We start from the raw sequence: 23,038 nt of genomic DNA on the forward strand, positions 1-23,038 counted from the left end.
TACGTGAACCTCTATTTTCATTAATAAATAATTGAATCAGTCCCCTCTGCACCTCTCTCGATTAAAGACAGGAACCGTCAGACTCTCACTACCATGTAGAGAGTGGCAAATATTCATATTTTCATCAGAAAGGTCGTTGTTACACTCTCAGCAAATTGAATGCCGATCAAAAAATGTAAGCTATCTGTAAATTGTACAATGCTATCAGTTGAAAGTAAAATTCTAGTAAACAAGTAGCTCAGAATACCCTAAAAAACAACTTCTAAAACTTTCAAGCATGGCAATAGCAAGCATTCGTTGCTCTGGCTCCAACTCTGTTTGAGGAATCAGCTCACCAGCATCCCTTAGTATATCAACTGCAATTTTTCTCTCTGGAACATACATACATCACCTGAGAATCATAAGGACTCTGGACTTGTAGATGGCCTAATTCTACAAGGCATTCTTGTTGGTTCTTGAAATCCACCACCAAACTTGTAACTAAAGCCATTCTTCGGTGTGATTGACATTTTCTTCAATGCACAGTCAAATTCATCAAGATCAAGTCCTTGCTCATCAAAGCTCCTAGCAACCCCATCATCCATAATATCCTCATTCTCATTAACAAAATCCTGAATCAATTCATCATCACTGCTGCCATCATCGTTGTCGTCATCATAAGCATCATCGTACGTTGGTTTTACCATTGACCAGAAGACAAACATTGGGCGGATGAAACTTCAATTTTGGAATTACGGCAGAAAGAAAGAAAAAAAAATAGCATTTTGTCAGCAAAGCAGTAAAAAGCAAGATGCACTCATGCGCTCAGTATATATTTTCATTTCAAAGAAATGCAGGAATTGTTAAGTTCACCCAACTATGAAAATACAAGATAAACCATCATTTGCTTAAGAGACTATTTGGGCACTCAAGAACAACACAAAACAAGGATGGTTTAATCACTTAAATCAAATTCATAAACTGTAGAAGATACTGATTTTGCTTTTTCCCCAAACATTCTGACATGACATACAGTGATCATTTCTAGCTCCCATATTTTCTCCCATTAACCCTTTTTCAAAAGAAATAAATAAAAGAGTAACCCCAATCAGTGAAACAGTTTTGGCTGCCCAAACTCCTTCAGAAGTCTGACATATTTGAAGCCACTGTCAGTATTCCTTTTCTCCTCTCTCTCTCTCTCTCTCTCTCCCGCATGCATGCAGGCCAGAAACAGAATTTTTCTTCTTATAGGATTCAAACTAAAGAAATAGAGCTGATACTAACTAATTCCCAAATGAAAGAATACAAACCTGTCACATCTTTTCAGCAAACATGGATCAAAAGGAAAGAATGTATCAAGCCTTTCCAGGCCACCAAATGCCCTTGAAAGTTCTGACTCTAACAGGCCATCAAAAACGAACGTTTTGGACACAGTAAAGAGACAAGCTGCTTTTGATTGTAGTAGAAACTCCTCTACTACAGATGGAAGGCATACCTGTTTATGATAGATTACTGGGATTAGAGTGGACAATCAAACTAATATTTGAGAGGGATTTAGCCCCGTTCATGTGACATAAAGGAATTAAAATCGGGTAACATAGACTCCTTAGAATCAATAAAAAGATTTAAGGATAACTAGAGTCCATGTCATAGCTTACCTGCTGGCTGTTATCATTATGAAATTTAGGGTCATGCAACAAAGCAATTCCTTACCTTCAAAGGATTCAATTTATGCTTTAAGATTTGCTCCATTGGCATGAGGAGCTGCATCTTCAAGCGCGGAACATCCATGAAAACTTTCATACGAAAGCAGAGAACATACATAATGGCCTGTGACATGTTAGGAAAAAATTCAGCCTAACAATAAAGCAATGCAATCCAATTTGCAAATAATACTTTAACACTTCTTCCTTTTTTTTTTTCTCAAAACAATTTTATAACTGTTGCATGTCTTCGCATCTGTTGTTTTCAGTGAAGTATGAAACTTCAAGAGTAAGAACATCAACCTGACATCCAGAATAGAAAACTCGATGTGCATTTGGATTTATATCACCATCAGGGGTTTTGCCATATTCCAAGCACCAATCCACCAACCTAAATAAAAGTAAGATACACAATATCACTGATGAACATCCAGACTTTCATGCACACCATCTAAGTTGTCAAAACAGTGCTAGAAGTCAGTTAATGAAAATGGATCACAAGGATTATGATGTACTACCTTTTTAGCATGCTAGAAATACGAGAGGCCGACAGAAACTTTGCTCGAGATAAATAGCTAGCAAGATAAGCCACAGCACTCATCCTGCATAAAACAGAAATTCAACAAGCACAAGAAATGATGCCCCCACCCATGTTGTAAACTCTATTATATATACTTGTAACAGTTTTAACTTTTATGCAATTCCTATTCTATATTCTATCCAGCGCACAGATAAAAGGGAGGGGTAGAGGGGGACCTTTAAAGGCATAAAGATCAGCTCAATTAACTTCACCTTATTAAATTTCAATCCAAAAGCAACTGGTCATGATAAAAATACCAAACTATTTGACCTAAAGGGGAAATAAGAATGATGTACATGTGACTTTCTTTTTCTTAATTTTCAAACCAAGCAGTCGACTTAATCTAGAAAAACATGTGGAAATAGGTTTACATTTTTTAGGCAACAAGAGGACAATGTCTCATCATCATATGTATGAAAGAACACAAAAACACACCATATAATGCGCTGCTCAATGTCAATGCTTCATTTAAAATGTGCCAAAACAAGGTCCCAGATGCCCAACCCCATGTACGTAATGCAATAACACTCACTCACACACACACACGCAACTTAAAAGGAGTATATTTAAACATCAAAGGAGTATATGCCCACAACTTAAAAGGCAAAGCTAACAATCATTAACTCTTTCTGATAATGCTAAAATTACCTGATTGGCTGTGGATGTGAGTCTTGAACAAATAAATCTGCCAGCATTGTGGCAAATCTCATACCACAGTAGTCAGGATCTAGTGCACAAGCATAGAACATCACAAACTGCAAACATTAGGTAAAAAAGCACCAGATAAATTACTAGCCAAGTCATGCAGGTCTTAATGCTGGTATTAAGAAAAAAAAATTAAATAAATAAATTATGATTTTCATCAGGAATAGCAACAGAAACCTTGAGAAACAAAATAACATAAACTGCTAGATAATGACAAATAAGCATTACCTGAGTAAATTTTGACTTGTAGGCACTCATAACAGTGATCTGAAAAGACTGGAGAAGAGTTTCAAACACCTATAACAGCAATTAAACAAATTAAGACAGGAATTAGGAGAAGGTGCGGGGGGAGGGGGGAGATGAAAACATTAACATCAGAAAATACCTTAGCCAAGCGGCCAGCTCTTTCACAGGATTCAAGATGTTCAAAGGTTAAAACCAGTAGGTTATCTAACAATTCAGCAATGCTGTTTCCAGCCAGACTCTTACGACTTAATCGAAACTGCAAATCGAACTCTATATCAGTTTTACACCTTGTGCATATTAAATCATCATAAATTGGTTACTAGATGTTAAAAAATATTAACTTGAACAAGGATGTCCAATAATTAATTAACCCTACTTATTTGGCCACCTTGGGACATCACATGCACACTTCAAAGAAAAGCTTGTTGATTATACCTCTCCAGTGTCTTGCTCAGCACTTTCCTCAACTTCATCCACATCTTCTAGCTCCATCTCAAATATGCCTTTACTAAAGTCATCTTGTAAAATGGCATCCCATCCAATCTCCAGCTATAAGAAATTCCAATACGTTACATACGACATACAAAGCCAAACAAAATTTTCAAGCATAAAATTCTAAAGAAACTTCAATTTACTTACATCTAGTTCTATAAGCTGATCCACCACTGCCATAAGCATTGTGCTTCCTACAAGTTCTCCAATTTCACCACTCTCCAATTTTAACATGTTCTCCACATAAATCACAATAGCCTTCAAGGACAAGGAACAAGTTTAAGATGTAGTCATCTAACAAATTTAAATAATAAAAGGAGGCAATTTATAATAAAATTGTATAGGGAATTGCATGTAGGAACTTCACCAAACTAACCAGACATCTAGTAGTGGAACAATGGTATCTTACATATTTACCCAGCTAGGGGCTAAAATTGATTGCATAAGCAAAAACCATAAGAGCATGGACTTTTCCAGACGGTAAAGTAGAAAATTAGAACGTCAAAAGATATCTGAATTCCAAATTGAAAGTGCAAAACTTACTCGGTCCTTATGATAAATTGTTGGCATTCCTTGGAGAACTATGTTCGATAATCTCAAAGGGGCGAGAGGAATATAATCAGAAATCTTTTTAAAGGCCGCATGCACCAGAGAAAGAACTTGGCCCTTCCTCTCAAGACCGCGTGGCAGTTTTAGTTTATCTAAGAAATAAGGTGGAGGGGTAAAATTGCTGACAAGCATACCCAGACATAAATCAAGATATTTTCCATTTGAAATAGCCTGCAATGGGAATGTAAATGAACATAATTTAAAAATAAAAAAGGTACAGAGGGCAATTATAAAATGAGGCTAGGGGATGTAAGTTGCACATACGAGGGATACAATGAGTTCGGCAAGTGCATCTGCAACATGAGGCCCATAGTTCCACATGCTCATACTAAAAATCTGGAAAAATTGCCTAGGAACAAGTAAGTTGAGGGAACACAAGAAGGTAAGCTGAAAAAGAAAACGAATGAAGACAACTTACAGCAGAAAGAAGGGAGTCATGAAGAGTAGTGTCTATACATGATACTGCACCACCTAGTGCCTTTAAAGTAGTCTGTGATGCAGAATTCACAAATGGGAAGAGGGAATTCAGCTTATATTTTTTAAATAAAGAAAAAAGAAAGTGGGGGAGCATTAAGGAAATGGGACACAAGGGTGTTTGGTAATTAAACGAAAGAAAGATACCTCAAGTAAGGCGACCTCATCAGGAGCAAGACGCTTGGAATGGTGCATGACCGCAACAAGCTGGTTATAACTGTTGCTATCACCCTGAAAAAGAATTCAACTGATAAGTTCTAACATTAATTGGCACGGAATGACTAATACAATAACAATAGATTAAATAGGAAGAGTTTGTGCGCAGTGTGCTTACAGATAGGACAGAGGTGAGAGCATCCTTCACATGAGAAACTATTTCAGAATCGGTGAAATTGACGAAGTTGTCTTCCTCCATCTCCGGATATTTTGGCAATTCCAGTCCCATGCTTTTTATTTCTACCTGAAACTGCACCAAAAACTTTTTCAAATTTCCAACATGATTTTTCTTTTTCTCTTTTCTGATTGCACAAACAAACGCAAGACAAATCAGATACCAGCAAATTAAGGATAAGCTGCCTGCCTTCTCGTCTATTTACCAGAGACGAAGGCAGGGATAGATAGAAGGATAGAGACAGAGAAAGAGATAAGTCCTTTCTGTTCTTCTTCTTGCTGTGGCAGCAGTTGTAACTTGTAAGAGAGTCGGCGAACGAGGGCTCCTTCGTCCAGCAGCCGAAACCCTCGCTAGTCAGCTCCGCTATTTAACTCATTCGTTCTACATTTTTTATTTTTTGACCAAAAGTTGGAGGTGATATTAAAGGTTAACCCATATTTTATTATACATATTACGATATATTTAATAAATTCTTCATTAATCATTAATTATCTAATCTAATCATATTTATAAAATTTTTAAAAAAATTATGCTAAAGCCAAAAACTTTTAATCTTTGAAGAAAAATAAAGAAAATAATCATTTTTTTAATTCACAATTAATTATATTTTTAACTTAATGATGTGATCATTATGGCTAGTAATTTTCAATTACAATATTTAATATCTTTTTTCTACAAAACTCATGATAATCACATTCTAATTTCAAAATTTTATAATTTTATTAAATAAAGACGTTGTCAATAATATACAAATTATGATAATAATTATATCAAAAGTATAGATACATATACAAATGATAATTTAGTTCACCAAATATGTTGATCCTTTTAAGTCTGTATATTGAACTTGTTGATAATAATTTAGCGCAAGCTTTATAACGTATTAGCTTTTTTTTTTTTTTGGTTGGGGGGGGGGGCGGCGGTGCGGGCTGGGAATAACTTATTAGCTATTGAAAAAGAAATTTTGGTAAAAGGAGTATTAGGCCTTCAGTAGGTGCCAGCATATTGGGCCTAGAAGAGGGCTGTGGGCATATATAGGGTACCTCCACGGTCCACAGACGCAGCCCAAACCATGAGCTTATAATTTGAAATCCAGTAGCCAGTACCCAGTAGGAGAGCAGATATATATTTGGATGAATAAATTGTGATCTCAAATGATAAATAAAGCAAATGGGAGTTTGTCAAATCTATATTGGATTTGTTTTCTTAATCATTATGTTGTCATCAGATTTAGTGTAAATTGTGTAATTAAATATAATACTTATGAGTTAATATATATGTATAAATAGGCAGAATGTATTTGTATATAGTAATCCAAAAGTAACCATATTTCTTAAATAGTAGTAGTAGTAGTATAATATTGTTTCTAAATAAAGCAAAAACGATGAGGAGGAAGGTGATACTGGTGGTGGTGCGGGAATGGGAAGATCGATGCATGGGCTTTGGGCAGAAAGAAACTTGGGGGCAAGGGCAGCCAGAAAATGAAATTAATTGTTTTTTGAAGAACAAAGGCAGAGAAGAGAGAGAGTCAGGGTGGCGTGGCAGTTTGGCGAGAGATATGTATAGAGCAGAGCACGTGAGTGAGGCTGAAGCCGTGGCTCGTGACTGAAGGTTGGAGAATGGATTCTGGAAGGATGGAGATGATTTAATGTTTTATTTTCTTTATTTATTTTTAATAATAGGCCTTTATCTTATCTAGCTCCAATAATAAGGCAATACCATCCATGAGATGTGAATTTAAAAAAAAAAAAATGCAGGGCGAAAGAAGCCCAAGGCCAAAAGCTTCCCTCAGACCTCCCATCAGAAAACGGTTATGGCGTGACTACCCATTTGCCAGCTGGAGACAGTTGGGCGGACATTTTTGGACATCAGCTCAACACGTGTCCCCTCCATCTTAGACATTGCATTAACTCTCCTTCTCTCTGTCACAAATATTATGCAAATGACGCCTATGCCCATCGTATGTTAACGAGTTACTTATTCCTAGCCATTTATGTTCACTTTCCCTTATTCTTGTGGTGTAAATATAAAATATTAATAATTATATGAATGAATATAAACATACGAGTATGATAGGGATTTAGATATATAGACTGATATGTTTGCTAAATGTATTACACAACACACGATACGAGTAATATATTTATTAAATAAATAAATTTATATAAAATAACATAATTCACAATCTATTTAAATATAATTAACTTGTTTAAATGTGGATTAAACAAGTTCATAAACATGTTACATAGATGGATTAAATAACTTGACCAACTAAACAGCTTAGGTGAGTATAACATATTTAAAATATGTAACTATTCATTTATATATCATGTTTTAAACGCGTCGATATAATTAATATACTAAATACAAAAACTTTAAACTCCACGTCCATAATCCACTAAATTCTATATCATTTTTATCTTGTGTTAAAAACTGTTAAGGTCTATAATTACTACATCCACGTAGTAGCAAATATCATTATGACATAACATACTAATACTTCCATGATCATCGGACATGACATACTAATACTATACTAGTAAGTAAGCAATAGCATATTGTTACTGCATTTTGCTTTGCTTCTCAATAGTCAATAAGTTCCCATGAGATGATGTGTCAGTTGAGTTGTTATTAGTCTCTTAGACATTAGCAATATTGATATATCCCTCCAGCAGGCAGCAATTGCATTGCTGTTGCAAATAAAGACACAGCATTGACAAATAGAAATCAAAGTAGCTGCTATAGATAACCGATGAGTCATAATCCAGTTCACGCCTATAATAATTTTTGTATCAAAATTTTCTTGTCAATCACGTTGTCAAATATCTTCATTTTAGTTTAGTTTACCACTAGCTATTTACTACAACTACTTATCATTCCATCCATTATTTATAGGAATAGCGATGGTGGCAAGAAGAGTAAAACTTTTGCCTCATTTTGTTGGTAAAATAACTGCTCCCACCTGAGGCCTGAGAGGCTAGGCACTACTCCTAAATGCCGGTAGTAATTCTTTCTTTCATCATTAAAATAAATACTAGTCCTACTTTTGCTTACCAATGATAACAATAATAATAGAGTAATATAAAAATCAGATTCCGCCCAGGGAGAAGAAGAAGCAGCAGCAGCATGGAAACAGCTGGATTTCTTAGATGCCACAACAGACTCTGGCTTTGTCACTTGCCTCTCCCAATTACATAAACAAAGAAACTGCTGGCGCTGCCCTCTCTGCCCCTCTTTTCCCTAGCTCCCAAGTCCTCACCCCTGGCTCCGCTTACTTGTATTCTTATTTTATTATTAAAATTCCACTACCACTGATAAAAAGGTCCTTTTAACTTCCCTCTTTCAAAGTTATTATTAGTCCTGGTGTTCAATTTCTCTTTTTGGGATAGGGGGAAGGAGCGAAGGGATCTGAATTTGTCTAAATAAAGCATATTACTAGTTGTAATTTGGTCGTTTTGATTGTCACTATTACAAGAGTTTCTTTATTTTTCTGGTCATACTGGCGTACCATCTTATCTTGATTAATCCAGTCAGATTTAAGTAGTAGCATTAGTAGAAGAAACAACTAGTATGATCCATGGTTTGTAATTGTATTGTGTGGCGTTGTCTAAATTCTTCTTCTACTAATAGAAATCGAATAGCAAATTGTTGCATAGGCCAGAATTGAGAATACAGATTCAGTTTGTTCCTCTTGGTTTTGTGTTCTTGTGTTGTATGTAGGATGATCTCAATCTGGGTTTCTTTTCCCTTAACTGTTTAGTGCTATATCAAAGCAAACAGAATCAGAATCAGAATTAATTGTCTCTCTTCTCCTGAATTGGTGAAATCTGTCCTCCCCCACCTCAATTCAGGAATTTCCTCTGTACAACAATCAACAAACACTGACAACATGGTTGAATCCTGCGTCGTGCACTCCACAGACGAAGCGGTGGAGGAGATCATGAGAATTCACAGATCTCTGCCGCCACGCCCTGGAATCGACGAGGTTGAAGCTGCCAGGGCTCTGATCCGAAATGTGGAAAAGGAGGACCAAGCCAGACTAGATGGCATTGGTCGGCAGAGCAAGAGTCCTGATGTCCCCGAGGAGCTCTTCGTTCTGCTCCTTGAGATGCAAAAGAACTTGGTTTATTTCCAGAGCAAGGAGCAGAAGAGGGAGGCCATGAAATTGGTGGATCTCGAGAGCATCCATGCTCTGTTCGATGAATTTATTCAGAGGGCATCCAACTGTCTTTCCTCTTCTTCCTTTAAATCTCATGATAAGCCCGCGCACTCAAACGGCTTGCTCCAGAGCAGCGCTCCTCCGCCTTCCAACAACTCATTCGCTGCTGCCACATCATCCTCCACCTCCACCAAAACCAGGGAGCCTTCCTCAGAACTAGTACTGTTCACCAGAGATGACAGTTATGTTAAGAAGGCCAAGTCTTCCTTCTACGCTAATGCTACTGATGGATTTGGTATTTCTATTTCATCCACACCTCACATATTGGATTCTACTCTTAAAGTCGGGGGCACCACTGCTGCAGGTTAGCTTCTACTTTTTGTGTCCATCGGGCTCTACCTAAAAGCCTCAACTCCCCTAATTATGGATATTATCAACTGTTAAATTGTTAATACATGTTTCTCACACCCTCTTGTTTGTTTTTAAGATTTAGACTGATTCTTTATCAATTGCTTCTTCAGGTCAAGATGGTGATAAGTTGAGTTTGATTAAGCTAGCTAGTTTAATTGAAGTCTCTTCAAAGAAAGGTACTCGAGATCTCAACCTCCAAGCCAAGTTGATGGATCAAATTGACTGGCTTCCTGACTCAATAGGAAAGTTGTCCAGTTTGATTACACTTGATTTGTCTGACAATCATATTGTGGCTTTGCCTGATACTATTGGCGGCCTTTCATCCTTGAAGAGACTTGATTTGCATTCAAATAGGATTGCTCAACTCCCAGATTCCATTGGAGATCTCCTCAGCTTGGTCTTTCTAGATCTCAGTGCTAACCAGTTGTCGTCTCTGCCTGCTACCTTCGGGAGATTGGTACGCCTCGAGGAGCTTGATTTAAGCTCCAATCACCTTCCTTCGCTCTCTGACTCCATAGGCTCACTCATTAGCCTCAAGAAATTGAATTTGGAGACAAATGACATTGAAGAAATTCCACATACAATTGGTCACTGCTCTTCACTTAAAGAGCTTCGTGCAGATTATAACCGGCTTAAAGCCCTTCCAGAAGCGGTTGGGAAGATAGAAACCTTAGAGGTTTTATCCGTGCGCTACAATAACATCAAACAATTGCCTACAACCATGTCATCTCTGGCAAACCTGAAGGAACTGGATGTTAGTTTCAATGAGCTTGAGACGGTGCCTGAGAGCTTATGTTTTGCCACCACACTGGTCAAGATGAACATAGGTAACAATTTTGCTGATCTGCAATCCCTACCAAGATCTATTGGGAACCTTGAGATGCTTGAAGAGCTTGACATCAGCAATAACCAGATCCGAGTCCTGCCAGACTCTTTCAGAATGCTAACACGCCTTCAAGTTCTACGTGTGGATCAAAATCCTCTGGAAGTGCCTCCTAGACACATTGCTGAACAAGGTGCACAGGTAAATATTTCTCTTGCTTTTGGTAACGCACAAGCCTTTCTTTGAAAAAAGGTAATAACAAAAATATCCCATGACTAAAGCTGTTTCTTGGATTCCTCAGGCTGTTGTCCAGTACATAGCTGATCTTGTTGAGAAAAGGGATGTTAAATCACAACCAATGAAGCAAAAGAAGAGTTGGGCTCAAATATGCTTCTTCTCCAGGTCTAACAAAAGGAAGCGCAATGGAATGGACTACGTGAAAGCCTGATTTACAGCACTTTTATGCTTGGTAAGTTGTCAGGAGAAAGCGTCTGATCCTTTTGTTGTTAAGCTGTTGAGTTGTCCTTGTGTCCAACCCAGACGAACATCATGAAGGAACACCTAATTGTGGTGGCAAAATCTTCATTGCTTCCTCAGGAAGCAAATAGCTGATTGACACTCATGGCTGCTCTTGCTTTTGTTTTTCATCTTACAGGGCTTTTTAGCAGTTAGTGGATCGGATGAAAACAGTTAGGACGATGCAACCAGTCTTAGGCATCGCCTAGTGGATCATAGATCATGGCTCCGACTTTTCTTCTCAAAATTGTGGATTTCCCCTTTTTTTCCCCATCATTTATAATTGTTTTTTTCACCCCGATTTTACTCCCACGATATTTCTGTTGTTCATGCAATACATTGAGGTGTATAATTCAGCCGGCAAATAGGGGGAAAGCAAAATGTTGTAATCTGTATTTTTATTGTAAAATGAAGTTTTGAGTGCCATTTTCACAATTCCTAATAGCAATTGGTTCTTTGAATACAGGATCATTTTAAAAGTTTCTATGGTGATGCATGATTGCTTTAGTTACTCAAGTTTCTGCGGCTGTGTTGATATAAGATTCTTTATGTAGGCTTATGTCTATAATACTGTCATTGGTTTAACCAAAAACTAGTTGTTTTTCGCATGTGATAGTCATTATTTCTGTAGTCACCATATTTTACACTTAATGTTCTAGGCCGTCATAAGATTTTGTTCCCCGTAGTCCATGGTTGATAAGGTGATTTGACTTGGAGGGTGCAGTCCGCAAATGCATGCATGGAAGTACAATAAAAGATGAGTTTTCCTGAGGATGGTATTGGTCTGCACTCTGTTGTGAGTCTTTGACTCATCTCGACTATTGGTTTCGGCCCGCCGCAACAGATTCAGGTGGTTAAGCTGTAGTGGTAGCACGCGCAATCTCTGACAATTTGTAATCCAAATTCAATTGATCACTTTATATTTTGGTTGTTTTAAACAAATTCATTGGCTCAGCCCTGCCCCTGGCACGGTTGCTTGAAATAAGTTGATATCCGCTTATCCCTTTGTTAATCGAACCGAGAATCATGCAGTCTTTCCTATTGATAATCCACATTTCAAGCCAGGAATGGGTTGGCTAAGCTGCAGATGCTCTAGGCCGCCAAACTCAGATATATTTGCTCAAATTCACTTGAAAATTTGAGATTTCCTATTTGATACTATACTGCAACACAAAAATAAAAATACATACTGTGAAAACCAGAGGTTCAACTCAAACCTTTCTACACCATTGGAACTAAGCTCCAGTAGCCGGTAGTTGAGAACGATAGAACGTAAGGGATGATACTTGGGTGCGAATGAAATTCCAAAGAAATGGGAGCCACAGCACCTGTCTTGAATTGCAATGACAGTTTGGATGCTGGGTATGGGGTCCAAGGCCAACCCAAATGTTCCAAACTAAAACCTCAATCAGAACATGCTATGTTCTCTACGACATAAATGCAAATGCCACCAAAGAAATTCAAACAAAAGTTGAAATGCAATTTGATACTGTTTGTAAGTTCACAAGAAAGCAGCAATTCCTGGTCCTGGTCAGGAAATTCTACAGCAAATGTTACCAATCGGCCCAACAACCTTAATGGCCGCATGCTTGGTTTTCCACAGCTAATGGAATGTGTAGTTAATACAAGTGCTAGTAATTTTTTACAACTAAAACAACAGCGTCAGTGTCAGTGTCAGTGTAGGTGTGGACTGTGGAGGATAAATTTTGACCCATATTTTTTCTTTTCTTTGACTCTTGGGTGCCAAGAAACGGGCCCATAGCTGTGTATATTTTAAAGGCCAACAGCCCAAATGAATTGTGTAATTCTTATTTTATACCAGGTTCTATTAGCTATAGGGAACTAAAGCCGCCCGCTACAATCCGGCTGTAGCTCGTTAGCTACTCTTTTCTTCCAAAAGAACCAAAACCCTAAGCATCAAGTTAAAACTCTAATTGGGTTGTGATATCCTATCCTCATTCAAAGCAGCTTAAGGTACTTTTCTTTTTAAGATCATATCAACTGGTTATCACGGTGTTCTTGGAGTGTAGATTATTTATTCTCTCTTTTTGTCTTGGTTTCAGCTCATCAATTTTTTGTTTTGATCATGGCTACCAGTGAGTCCCTGCCCAATCCTTACCCCTCTCTCTCTGTTTTTGTTTTTGTTTCTTTTGGTTAATAACACCTTGTTAACTGTTTAGCCATTCGGTTCTTATGCAGGACTTATGTTCGAGAACTCATGCGAAGTTGGGGTTTTTTCAAAGTTGACTAATGCTTACTGCTTGGTTGCAATTGGAGGATCAGAGAGCTTCTATAGGTTTGGTTTGTCTCATTATTCTTGTTACTTGTAACTCAACTTGGACAGTCAGTCTTTCTGACTTTTGCATGCTCCAGCACATTCGAGGCCGAGTTAGCAGATGTCATTCCAGTGGTTAAAACATCTATTGCCGGCACTAGGATTATCGGCCGTCTTTGCGCAGGTCAGCTTCTTCCATATCTCTATCTATTTCCGTTATTATTCTTTCCCTTAAGTTAGCTTCTAACTGTTAATCTTTGCCTTCATGTCAGGGAACAAAAATGGTCTTCTCTTGCCGCACACCACTACTGACCAAGGTCATTCCCCAACTTCAACAAATCTATTTCATTGACATTTTACTCATTTCTCTATATTCCATCCATGAATCTTCTTCACTTGTATGCTATTTTCTCAAATGATCCTCTTTCTGATTGTTTTGCCTGTCCTATAAAAGAACTTCAACACTTGAGAAACAGCCTACCTGATCAGGTTGTTGTTCAGCGTGTTGACGAGAGGCTATCAGCCTTGGGGAATTGCATAGCATGCAATGATCATGTTGCTCTTACACACACTGATCTTGACCGGGTAATTTGCGTTGCTTGTATTGAATTAATGTTTCCTCTATTTGTTGTGTATATCTGTAACTTATCTTTGATATGTTAGTTGTTTAGCAAAATGGATTCCGTAGTTGCATTCTGCTATAAATGCTTGATTTCTCGTTTTTGAAGTTTCTGCCAGTATATACATACATCAGTTTTACATGTTATCACGACAAACACTATTGAACGTTTGAGCATCTCTATGCCCTATCTTCTCCAACAGGGACACTTTTCCCCATACTATCTGTTTCTAGTATGTTTATCTTAAATTTGACTGTACTCCATGCTGGAAGCTTATAATGAACTTGTTCATAGCGAATCATATGTATGAAATCTTGAATAGATCCATTTGCTAGACTGACTACCAAATTAGAAGGTCATCGTGGCTATGGCTCTTATTATGTGAGAAATTATAGTGTTTCTGGATGTAATAATACTTCTGTGTTGTATCGATCAGGAGACAGAGGAGTTGATTGCAGATGTTCTGGGAGTGGAAGTCTTTAGGCAGACAATTGCTGGCAATATTCTTGTGGGCAGCTACTGTGCTATCTCTAATAGAGGTGGCTTGGTAAGATTAAAAGGATAGCTTTGTTACTTGTAGTAGTTCTTCCATTTTTTTGGTTTGAATTGGTAACCTTTTGCTTTGTTTGTGCAGGTCCACCCCCATACGTCCATTGAAGATTTGGATGAACTCTCGACTCTCCTTCAGGTACCTTTGGTGGCAGGGACTATTAACCGTGGTAGTGAAGTGATAGCTGCTGGTATGGTAGTGAATGATTGGACAGCATTTTGTGGGGCAGATACCACTGCAACTGAACTCTCTGTCATTGAGAGTGTTTTCAAGTTGAGGGAGGCCCAACCTACTGCCATTGTGGATGAGATGAGAAAATCTTTAATTGACAGCTATGTCTAAGTTTTCAATGTTACTACTGCTATTAGAACACTGGAGCACTAGCTCTGCTAATGTTTGCGCATATGTTTAGCCGATCGGTATTTGTATCACTGTTCTCATTGTATCACTTTGAATAAGCATATATCTTTAAAGTAGTCCTTTTCTTTTACTCTTTTATCCAATTGGATTTGAACCTGGGTTCCATGACTGGATTTGTTGTAAGCATTTCACTAAAAGGAGAATGTATCTTTTAAAGCTGTTCAGTCTTGTCTGATAGGAGTTAAACCTGATGGAAGGAACCCATAGTTAGCATTTCATAGAAATATATACCAAACTTGTCAAACCTCAATTGGTTTGGGGCAAAATTTGGCTCAAATGGTTCATTCAGTCTCTTAGCTGCAGTCTCTTGCAAAATACATTAAAAGAATAGTGAGAAACAGCCCCATCCGTACTCGTTCCTCACTGGAACCTCTTCTACTATTGATGGTTGGTTCTCTTCAACAGAAAAAGGCAGGGGCAGCAACAAAGTTAAACAAATCATATACGACAGTAATATACGTACCAAAGAAAAGTAATCTATTGAGTATTGAATGAATCATCAACATAGGAGTTGGAACAGAAACAAATGTGATGAAGGGGCATTAGAGAGCTAACAATTACACGAGTCTGGAGGATTCAACTAGTAAAGGATATTCCAAATAAAAAGGAGATGTTCTGTTTCTCACTTCCTTCTTGGATAGGTGACTGTGGAACGAAAGTATTTAGTAAGATGGGTAAATTGTACGTAATAGCAGCATTTCATTTCCTGAACCTAGGCAGTGCTATCAACTTCATTTGGTGCTAACCTTTCCACTCGTTGGCCTGCAAGATTTCAATCCCAAAACCATGTCATTCCCCAGCTTTTGCTAAAAGAGTAAGATGACTGATAAGACTGAACATCTATAACTCAAAGCCTTCACAAATAAGTGATAAATTGTTGAAAAGAACCACAATTTCCCTGCAATGTAAGGGACTTTGAAATTTTACTCTTAACTGGCCAATGTCATCACCAATGTATACAATTAATAAGTGCAAGTGTCATCCTCAGGACACGAGAGAGAGTTCAATCCTAAACAGGACTACAAGCACTGTTCTAGGCAGGGCTCAATGCACAAGTGCATAGAGCCTCAAACTAAAAGGTGAGTAGACAGACCCTAAACATAAGATCACCATGCTGGATGAATGAACTAATGTAAGTTTTTCCTTTTATAGTATATGAACTAATATATTTATTACTCATAAGGTCTAGAATTTCTTTCCAATTTAACTGTGGATATCATTGTTCCAAAAATGTCAGTCTGTTCAATAGTTACCAACATAGTGAGGAAGCAAGATAGGCCTATAAACAACATCAGCTTTTTAACATAGAAGAGAAAAACGACAGGAAAGATGCACTCACAAACCACTGAAGACTTTAATAGTGTCATAGAATAGCCACTGCAAAGTCACCACAGGTCCAACAAGCATTATCCGAATGCGAAGGCTTCTAGTAAATAAATAGAGAAGTCCAATTTTCTTGATAGCCTGCTATTTTACAAGAAAAGTTACACCAAACTCACTTTCCATTTGCTTTAAAAGGAGTATTGAGAGTTGATACCAGCTTGAGGCTATCAGCCTTTCTATAATATAGAGAAGCTACAATGTTGTCAGTGGGATTAGAAATTAAGCAACCAATGGATCCAGAAGCATAGCCAGCTAAACACGTCACCCCCAGTTGTTGAGGTTTTGAGCAATCCTCCTTTCTTCTTTGAATAACATTTCGATACATGAAATCAACAGAATGCTCAAATGTTGAGAACATAACCATAGAGACTGCCAGATGAAGTTTTGGAAGGTGTTAATTTTAAGTGATAGAATTAGTACCCAGAAGCAACAATGGACAATATATGACTAATATCTAGAAAGCTTTCAAGAAACAGTGTCATCCAATCTGGTAGTAAACACCACAATGATACATATATTTTTATACATGGCTAACACATGATCATTAAGAGTGGAATAGTTTCCCGATGGAAGCATCAAGTTGATCTATGATATGCAAGCTTATTGTTTAAAAGCATCATGGAAAATGAGATATCTGTAAGGACATTGTTTTAATTACATGGAAGATTTCGACCCCAAAGTGGTAGTAGCCCCCGGTAAAAACTGCAAGCAAAGCCAATGCTACAACATGGAAAAATATTTGAGTAATAGAAGTATAAGCTGATATTGAGAGAAGACAAGAGAAAGGAAAATAACCCAAAGACGCCTCCTGAGGAGTATAGCTTAGGGAAGGCATCAAGCAAGCCCTTTGCAAAATGAGGCTGGGCTTGAACACGGATTTTGACAGCTTCAAAAGGACAGAGAGCCACATTGGCAAAAACTTCAGCAGAGGCACTGCTAAGAAAGAAAATGATGCTTCTGTTGCAGTCCCCGAAGATATTGGAGTAAAGAGACTTGAAGTACTCATATAGACCAAATCTGCAACCACCCTGGGCACCATAGCCAAGGAACTTGCCAGCCCAACCTCTCCAAAAGACAGAAGGGCCTTGTTCTCTCAAGAGGGTAGTAAAGCATGAGGCAATACTGTTGTACTTAACAGGGTTCACCTGAGATATAATAGCAAGTTAGTACCAAATTGTATCAAAGTTCTTCAATGAAAAGAAAAATAGCAGAAGATAATTGACAAGAAAAAAGAAGAGGAAAACGGAAATAACGAAGAATCAATCAAACAAAACAAAGAGAGAAAGAGAAGGCGGCAAAAGGAAAACCTGCATGTTGACCTTCAAGACATCGAGAGGAGTGATGACAAGATGAGTAGTTCCAGCACTCAGCATTCCTCCGAAGGCGCAAACACCGAAATATCCCAGACCACCGCTACTCACTCTCACTTCACCTTCCCCCATCATATTTGTACTGGTCGTCCATTCTTTCCCTTTTTGCTTTGTTTTTTGGCTTTCACAACAATGCCGTTCTGTTTCTTCCTCCTTCCTTGGCTAATTGCAATCACAGAGCTAAACCATTTCAGCTATTGATTCGTGCTTGCGCGGACAATAGACTGAGCTCGTTTCTTTAAACCCTGGAAATGTTTGTATTCCGATAGAAACACAAGCCCCAAAACCCCACCCCCCAACCCAACATTAATAACAAAATAGTGCCTAGGCTAACCCACCCCCCAACCCAACATTAATAACAAAATAGTACCTAGGCTACTATTACTAAATATCTAATTCGTTCAAGTGGACTGACCCTACATTCAGATGCAGCAATGGACCATGTCGACGAATCTTTGAGAGTAGGTGTTGGATTTATTATAAGAAGACCGAATGGTGGTGATTTTCTTTGTGCTGCTGGAAGGAAAATACAGTATTGTTCAATTGTGGAGGAAGCTGAGTTGAGGGCTTGGGTTTAGGCGTTGAGTTTTTGTGTTAAAAAACAAATTACGATTGCTGATATTTATCTGGACAGCCAAGTAGTTACGGGATGGATTAAAAAGCAACAATTTTCTAGAGCTTTGGGACATCTTATTGAGGATTGTGCAATTTTAATGAAAAGGATAAATTGTCAAGCCATTGATTTATGCCCAAGAGAGTCAAACAGGACAGCACATTCAATTGCCCAAATTGCTAAAATAATGATGGATGAGATGATAGAATGGAAGAACTCTTCACACCTACCAGTGTTGATTCAAGAAGCTGTTAATATTGATAGAGATCTTTTCATAAGATATGAAAGGTAATTTGAATTTGATTTTGAGATTGTCCTATCTCATGGTTGATGAGTACTCTTTTTTTTTTTTTTTTGGTTTTGTCCCTCTGGATTTACTAAGATAAAGTTTTTAACGAGACTCAATTCCATGTGTGAGTAACAATTAGGTTGAGATGTCTGTTTTCTTTGGTCGAATATTGTTAATCTCTATGTTTTTTGTCAATTGATTTTAATGAAATGAATTTTCAGTCCAAAAAAATAAAGCAAAAGCAAAAGCAAAGAAACAACCTCGTACGTCGCCGTTTCAGTGGATTCAATGAATTTAACCTCGTATCCGCTATTCATTCTGAGCTCTGACATCCGAGGTAAATTACCAGTTGAGTTAGCATTTGGGATTGCGCTCATTAGAGTTTTATTCCACTTCAGTTTTACTTTGCAGGCGGTTGATTGAGATTTGAGATTTGAGATTGGAGATTGGAGATTGGAGAGTGTGAAATTTTCAATTTAGGGCTTTGTTGTGTTATGTCATATGCAGACCAGAGCAGAGCAGATTGAAGAAAAGCAAGGATCGATCGACCAAAATGGAAGGCTGGGATGGGATCGGGAAGCGACCCTCCATCTTCGTCATCGGATGTCCCAACGTTGGCAAGCGCACCCTCCTCTCCCGTAACTCTCTTTTTCTCTTTCCATTATTACTTCTTTTTTATTTTTAACTTAAAATTAAAAAATAGCATCTTTCTCTAATACTACTCCTACTACTAAAGTATAAAATTACCAGGTTGATGTCGTTGTGATTTGATGCGTAATCTGAAAATCATGAATCATATGTCTTCGGGTTGCTGTGTTTTGTTAAATTTTAAGTATTTTTGACGAATCTTATTAAAGAAAGAAAAGAAAAACAATGCAGGGCTTGCCTCTGTGGAGTTTGAAGAAGAAGATAATGCCTCTGAAGTAGTTGTCCAGGGGTCAGTGTGCTCTCTCTGTCTCTCTAGTCACTCTTAACATGTTTGTAGTATTAACTATACAATTTTTTTGGGGCATATAAATCTAAAATGACTGATAACTCAACCACCAACAGCTGGACTATCAACACCAAATACTACACTGCTGATGTTTCTGTGTGTATGGCTCATCTTCAAGATGGATTTTCAGTTGGAGCCCACCCTATTTTTAACAGTTCAACTGCCTTGCTCATGGTTTTTGACATGTCTCATGTAACCATTTTACTCTTCCCTATTCTTGTTCACTTCCTTTTATTTCATCATCAATCTTCTGCCTTTCTAAACATATATATCAACTCACCTTCCTTTATGCCTTTTTCATTTTTTCTCTCTCTCTCTTGCAGTTATCAACTCTTGATGCACTTCAGGATTGGGTATCTCGCACTGATATTCAAAACTTTGAGATTCTACTCTGCATTGGAAACAAAGTGGATCTTATTCCAGGTCATCCCGTCCATGCTGAATACAGAGAACGCCTACTCAAACGTGCTGATTCCTCTGCTCATTTTTCTTATGACTTCACTTATTATGGAATTTCTCAAACTGAAGGAAGCAGTTTATTGGGGGATGAAGATCCATCCTCCAACATTCGCAGAAAATGCTTGGAATGGTGCATTGACCACAACATTGAATTCATTGAAACTTGTGCTTCTAATGCCGATTTTGACAAATGTAAGGCCCATCTCCAGTGCCTGCTTCATCATATTTTTTTTTTTACTTTGTTGCTATACTGCTCATACGCTGAATCACTGATATGGAATAACATGCTTCAATGCCAAATTTCCATCAATCATGAAATTGTAGAAACCATGACATCCTGCTCAGCAAAATGTATTTTGCCTACAAATAAATTAAAATGATGTGCAGATGTGTAATTGTGAGAAGTTCTACTTGAATAAAATTCTTTTTGTTGATGTTGAACTGTTATAAAAGTGAAAAATATCTCTTCATCAAGGAGGAAAGTGCAAAATTTTTTCTCAACATGACCTGGTGGGTTTTAACTTCTCTCTTCCAAAGGCTATCATTGCCTTGATAGTCACAACTCACAAGTAATGAGCACTGAATAAAAGTCATGGTCATGTACAGGTTAGATGTTCTTATGCTTATTTTTGGGATTGATGTGAAAAACAAAACTATTTCTTGCAGGTTTGTCAGTTGATGGTGATTTACAAGGAGTTGAACGTCTTTATGGTGCTCTGTCTGCTCATATGTGGCCCGGAATGGTTCTGAAATCCGGTGATAAGATAACTGAACCATCGCTACCTGAGAAAGAAGGTTATATGTTACACCTTTGTTCTTAATAAAAGTTCTTCCTTGTTAATTATCAGCTAAATCTTTTTATCATCCCTGTCCAGAGTCATCAGAAGAAGAACCTGATTATGAATTGGACTATGAAGTGCTATCTGCGGGTTCAGCTGAACCATGGGATGACACAGGTGAAGAATGGGTTTCTGCAAGTGGAGCTAACGCAGTCCTGGATATAGGGAAATCAATTGGTGAGGACAATTCTTTTACAGAGTGTGTTCAAGGAAACATAACCAGAAATGAAAAGGAAGAGCTGCAGCCTTTTGCAGCAGTTTCTGCATCAGAGGATAATATTGACAGAGTGACACCTAATGCCGGAGAACCTGACGAAGCTTCAGCTTCAGAATTAGATGATGGTACACATTATGATTTTGAGGATTTGGAACAGTTGATGTCTGAGATAGGAAACATTCGCAGCAACTTGAGGTTAATGCCTGATTTTCAGAGGAGGGAGATGGCTGCAAAGCTGGCTATGAAAATGGCTGCCATGTTTGGAGGTGGCAGCGATGATGAAGAGGAAATATGAGTGATCAATGAGGATATTGCTGTGTTATAAGAACTACCAGATTGATCATTCCTTAATCTCAATTCTTCTTTTGAATTTTGGAAGATAATGATGATATGTAGTTTATATACAAAGTTAATAGAAAAGAGCTACACGGAAATTTTATTGATATCATTCTCTATTTTTCTGTTGGTCATGAGGCTTCAATGTCCTTACAAGTTTGTGCTTAATCATAAGGCTCTGCTAAAGACACACACACAAAAAAAAAAAAAATGGTTGGTGCAGAATGCAATTTTAGGCTTTTGCAATTGGACTAAACCTTCACCCTTTACTCTTTTAATCTCTGCAGCAATGAGTATTAATGTTTAATTCCTCATTAGCGAATCATACTTGTAGTTGGCATGACCTTGTTGCAAGAAGGCTGAGTACTGACTGTCAATTTTTTCAAGTTGGAAGAGGGAGGTCTATCACTTTAGAGTAGGCAGGATGGTTGTTGGTGTGATGCCCGAATATTGACTGCTACTTTCCCTAGTTGGAAAAAGGAAATATCATGAGCCTGCTGGCAATATGTAATCTTGTGATTAGCCTGGATCCTGGGAAGGGTGGGGGAGATTAGGCAAACATTAAACTGGTTTCTTGCAATGAATCAGAAGCGTGTGTATTGTCATAAACATTTAACATTACAGGTCCTATATTATCTAGTCTAATGGGGACAAATGGGAAGTTCTCTTTAGTGCCCGTTTAATCAATGCATTGCATAGCAGGAAGAAGAAACCATCGGCTTGCACTGTATTCAACTGATGATCCATGAGTTCATGAACCAGGAGCTATTTGCAACTACACTACATTCTGGAAGAAAGGTAACCTCGTATGGGTGGCGGGCCCTCACCTGAACTACCATAAAAGTAGGTGCAGATGAGATGCTTTCTGTAGGATAAAGAGCCTGGCACTTACTTCTTGCGTAATAATTCCACACTTTATCCACTATTAAAAATTCTATTTATTCTGACAAAAATAATTTGTTGAAAATTTTCAATCAAGTTTCGACTAAATAAATTTTAATATTTTTTAACAAATTTTCAACGAAATGTTTCTAACGAAGTTTTTTTGTTAGATATCTGTTGACCGTTAAATTTTTCAACAAAATTTCTTATGGATTTTCAACAAAATTTTCTTACGAAATTTAATCCGTTGGAATTTCATTAAAAATATTTTAAATACCAAAATAATTAACCTCGTCAAATTTTTCAACTGAATTTTCCATTAGAAAAAGTCATTACTATTGAATTTTACCTATAGAGTTTTTCGTTGAAAAATTTCATCAGAATTGATTTTTTTTTTGTGATTATTTTTTTATTGAAAATATATTAATAAATTTATTTATTAAACATGATTGTATATGAATATTAATCTTTGAATATATTATATTAAAGAATTATATTTAATTATTGACATTTGGTCAAATTTCCATTTAATATTATAAATTAATATACATAAACCATATATACTATATATCATAAATAAATAAAAGAGGACCAAATCTTTTTTATCAATATATATAGTAATTATAAACTTAATTTCATACAAGAATAGACTATATATATATATGAGAATAATATATTAATATTATTATTTATCTATATATAT

At 37.3% G+C, this 23,038-nt stretch overlaps 5 protein-coding genes across 11 annotated transcripts; 3 read left to right on the forward strand and 2 right to left on the reverse strand.

Annotated features, from left to right (window-relative positions):
- LOC18610618 (RNA polymerase I-specific transcription initiation factor RRN3) lies at nt 1-5,557 on the reverse strand. Of its 3 annotated transcripts, none has more exons than XM_018113964.1 (16): nt 5,385-5,557; nt 5,123-5,254; nt 4,936-5,019; nt 4,733-4,804; nt 4,579-4,650; nt 4,249-4,485; nt 3,853-3,963; nt 3,649-3,762; nt 3,353-3,469; nt 3,196-3,264; nt 2,911-3,017; nt 2,201-2,284; nt 1,986-2,073; nt 1,693-1,809; nt 1,290-1,474; nt 1-717 (listed from the first exon to the last, which is right to left on the reverse strand). In XM_018113964.1, exons 2-16 carry the CDS (start codon nt 5,231-5,233, stop codon nt 399-401), a joined length of 1,887 nt encoding a protein of 628 aa, XP_017969453.1. In that variant the 5' UTR covers nt 5,234-5,254; nt 5,385-5,557; the 3' UTR covers nt 1-398. The 3 variants fall into 3 exon arrangements, with proteins under 3 accessions (XP_017969453.1, XP_007046444.2, XP_017969452.1); XM_007046382.2 differs by having other exon boundaries at nt 5,343-5,557; XM_018113963.1 differs by having other exon boundaries at nt 5,123-5,266; nt 5,343-5,557.
- LOC18610619 (plant intracellular Ras-group-related LRR protein 4) lies at nt 8,102-11,570 on the forward strand. Its single transcript, XM_007046384.2, has 5 exons — nt 8,102-8,179; nt 8,272-9,702; nt 9,860-10,773; nt 10,874-11,041; nt 11,228-11,570. Exons 2-4 carry the CDS (start codon nt 9,069-9,071, stop codon nt 11,018-11,020), a joined length of 1,695 nt encoding a protein of 564 aa, XP_007046446.2. The 5' UTR covers nt 8,102-8,179; nt 8,272-9,068; the 3' UTR covers nt 11,021-11,041; nt 11,228-11,570.
- Nucleotides 12,888-15,111, forward strand: LOC18610620 (eukaryotic translation initiation factor 6-2). The gene is made up of 8 exons (XM_007046385.2): nt 12,888-13,062; nt 13,152-13,184; nt 13,288-13,384; nt 13,462-13,547; nt 13,636-13,680; nt 13,818-13,948; nt 14,420-14,530; nt 14,618-15,111. The coding sequence occupies exons 2-8, from the start codon at nt 13,175-13,177 to the stop codon at nt 14,873-14,875; spliced, it is 738 nt and encodes a 245-aa protein (XP_007046447.1). The 5' UTR covers nt 12,888-13,062; nt 13,152-13,174; the 3' UTR covers nt 14,876-15,111.
- LOC18610621 (mitochondrial phosphate carrier protein 1, mitochondrial) lies at nt 15,374-18,025 on the reverse strand. 3 transcript variants are annotated; one of them, XM_018127183.1, is made up of 6 exons: nt 17,644-18,025; nt 17,132-17,481; nt 16,995-17,056; nt 16,491-16,705; nt 16,293-16,420; nt 15,374-15,715 (listed from the first exon to the last, which is right to left on the reverse strand). In XM_018127183.1, exons 1-6 carry the CDS (start codon nt 17,779-17,781, stop codon nt 15,685-15,687), a joined length of 924 nt encoding a protein of 307 aa, XP_017982672.1. In that variant the 5' UTR covers nt 17,782-18,025; the 3' UTR covers nt 15,374-15,684. The 3 variants fall into 3 exon arrangements, with proteins under 3 accessions (XP_017982672.1, XP_017982662.1, XP_007046451.2); XM_018127173.1 differs by having other exon boundaries at nt 16,995-17,481; XM_007046389.2 differs by having other exon boundaries at nt 16,293-16,417; nt 16,995-17,481; nt 17,644-18,024.
- LOC18610622 lies at nt 18,912-21,562 on the forward strand. 3 transcript variants are annotated; one of them, XM_007046392.2, is made up of 6 exons: nt 18,912-19,246; nt 19,488-19,545; nt 19,659-19,794; nt 19,926-20,253; nt 20,728-20,856; nt 20,937-21,562. In XM_007046392.2, the coding sequence occupies exons 1-6, from the start codon at nt 19,162-19,164 to the stop codon at nt 21,410-21,412; spliced, it is 1,212 nt and encodes a 403-aa protein (XP_007046454.1). In that variant the 5' UTR covers nt 18,912-19,161; the 3' UTR covers nt 21,413-21,562. The 3 variants fall into 3 exon arrangements, with proteins under 3 accessions (XP_007046454.1, XP_017982655.1, XP_007046458.1); XM_018127166.1 differs by having other exon boundaries at nt 18,918-19,246; nt 19,475-19,545; XM_007046396.2 differs by lacking the exons at nt 19,488-19,545; nt 19,659-19,794 and having other exon boundaries at nt 18,918-19,246.

Source organism: Theobroma cacao, chromosome 1 (genome assembly GCF_000208745.1).
Source record: "Theobroma cacao cultivar B97-61/B2 chromosome 1, Criollo_cocoa_genome_V2, whole genome shotgun sequence".
Classification (NCBI taxonomy): domain Eukaryota; kingdom Viridiplantae; phylum Streptophyta; class Magnoliopsida; order Malvales; family Malvaceae; genus Theobroma; species Theobroma cacao.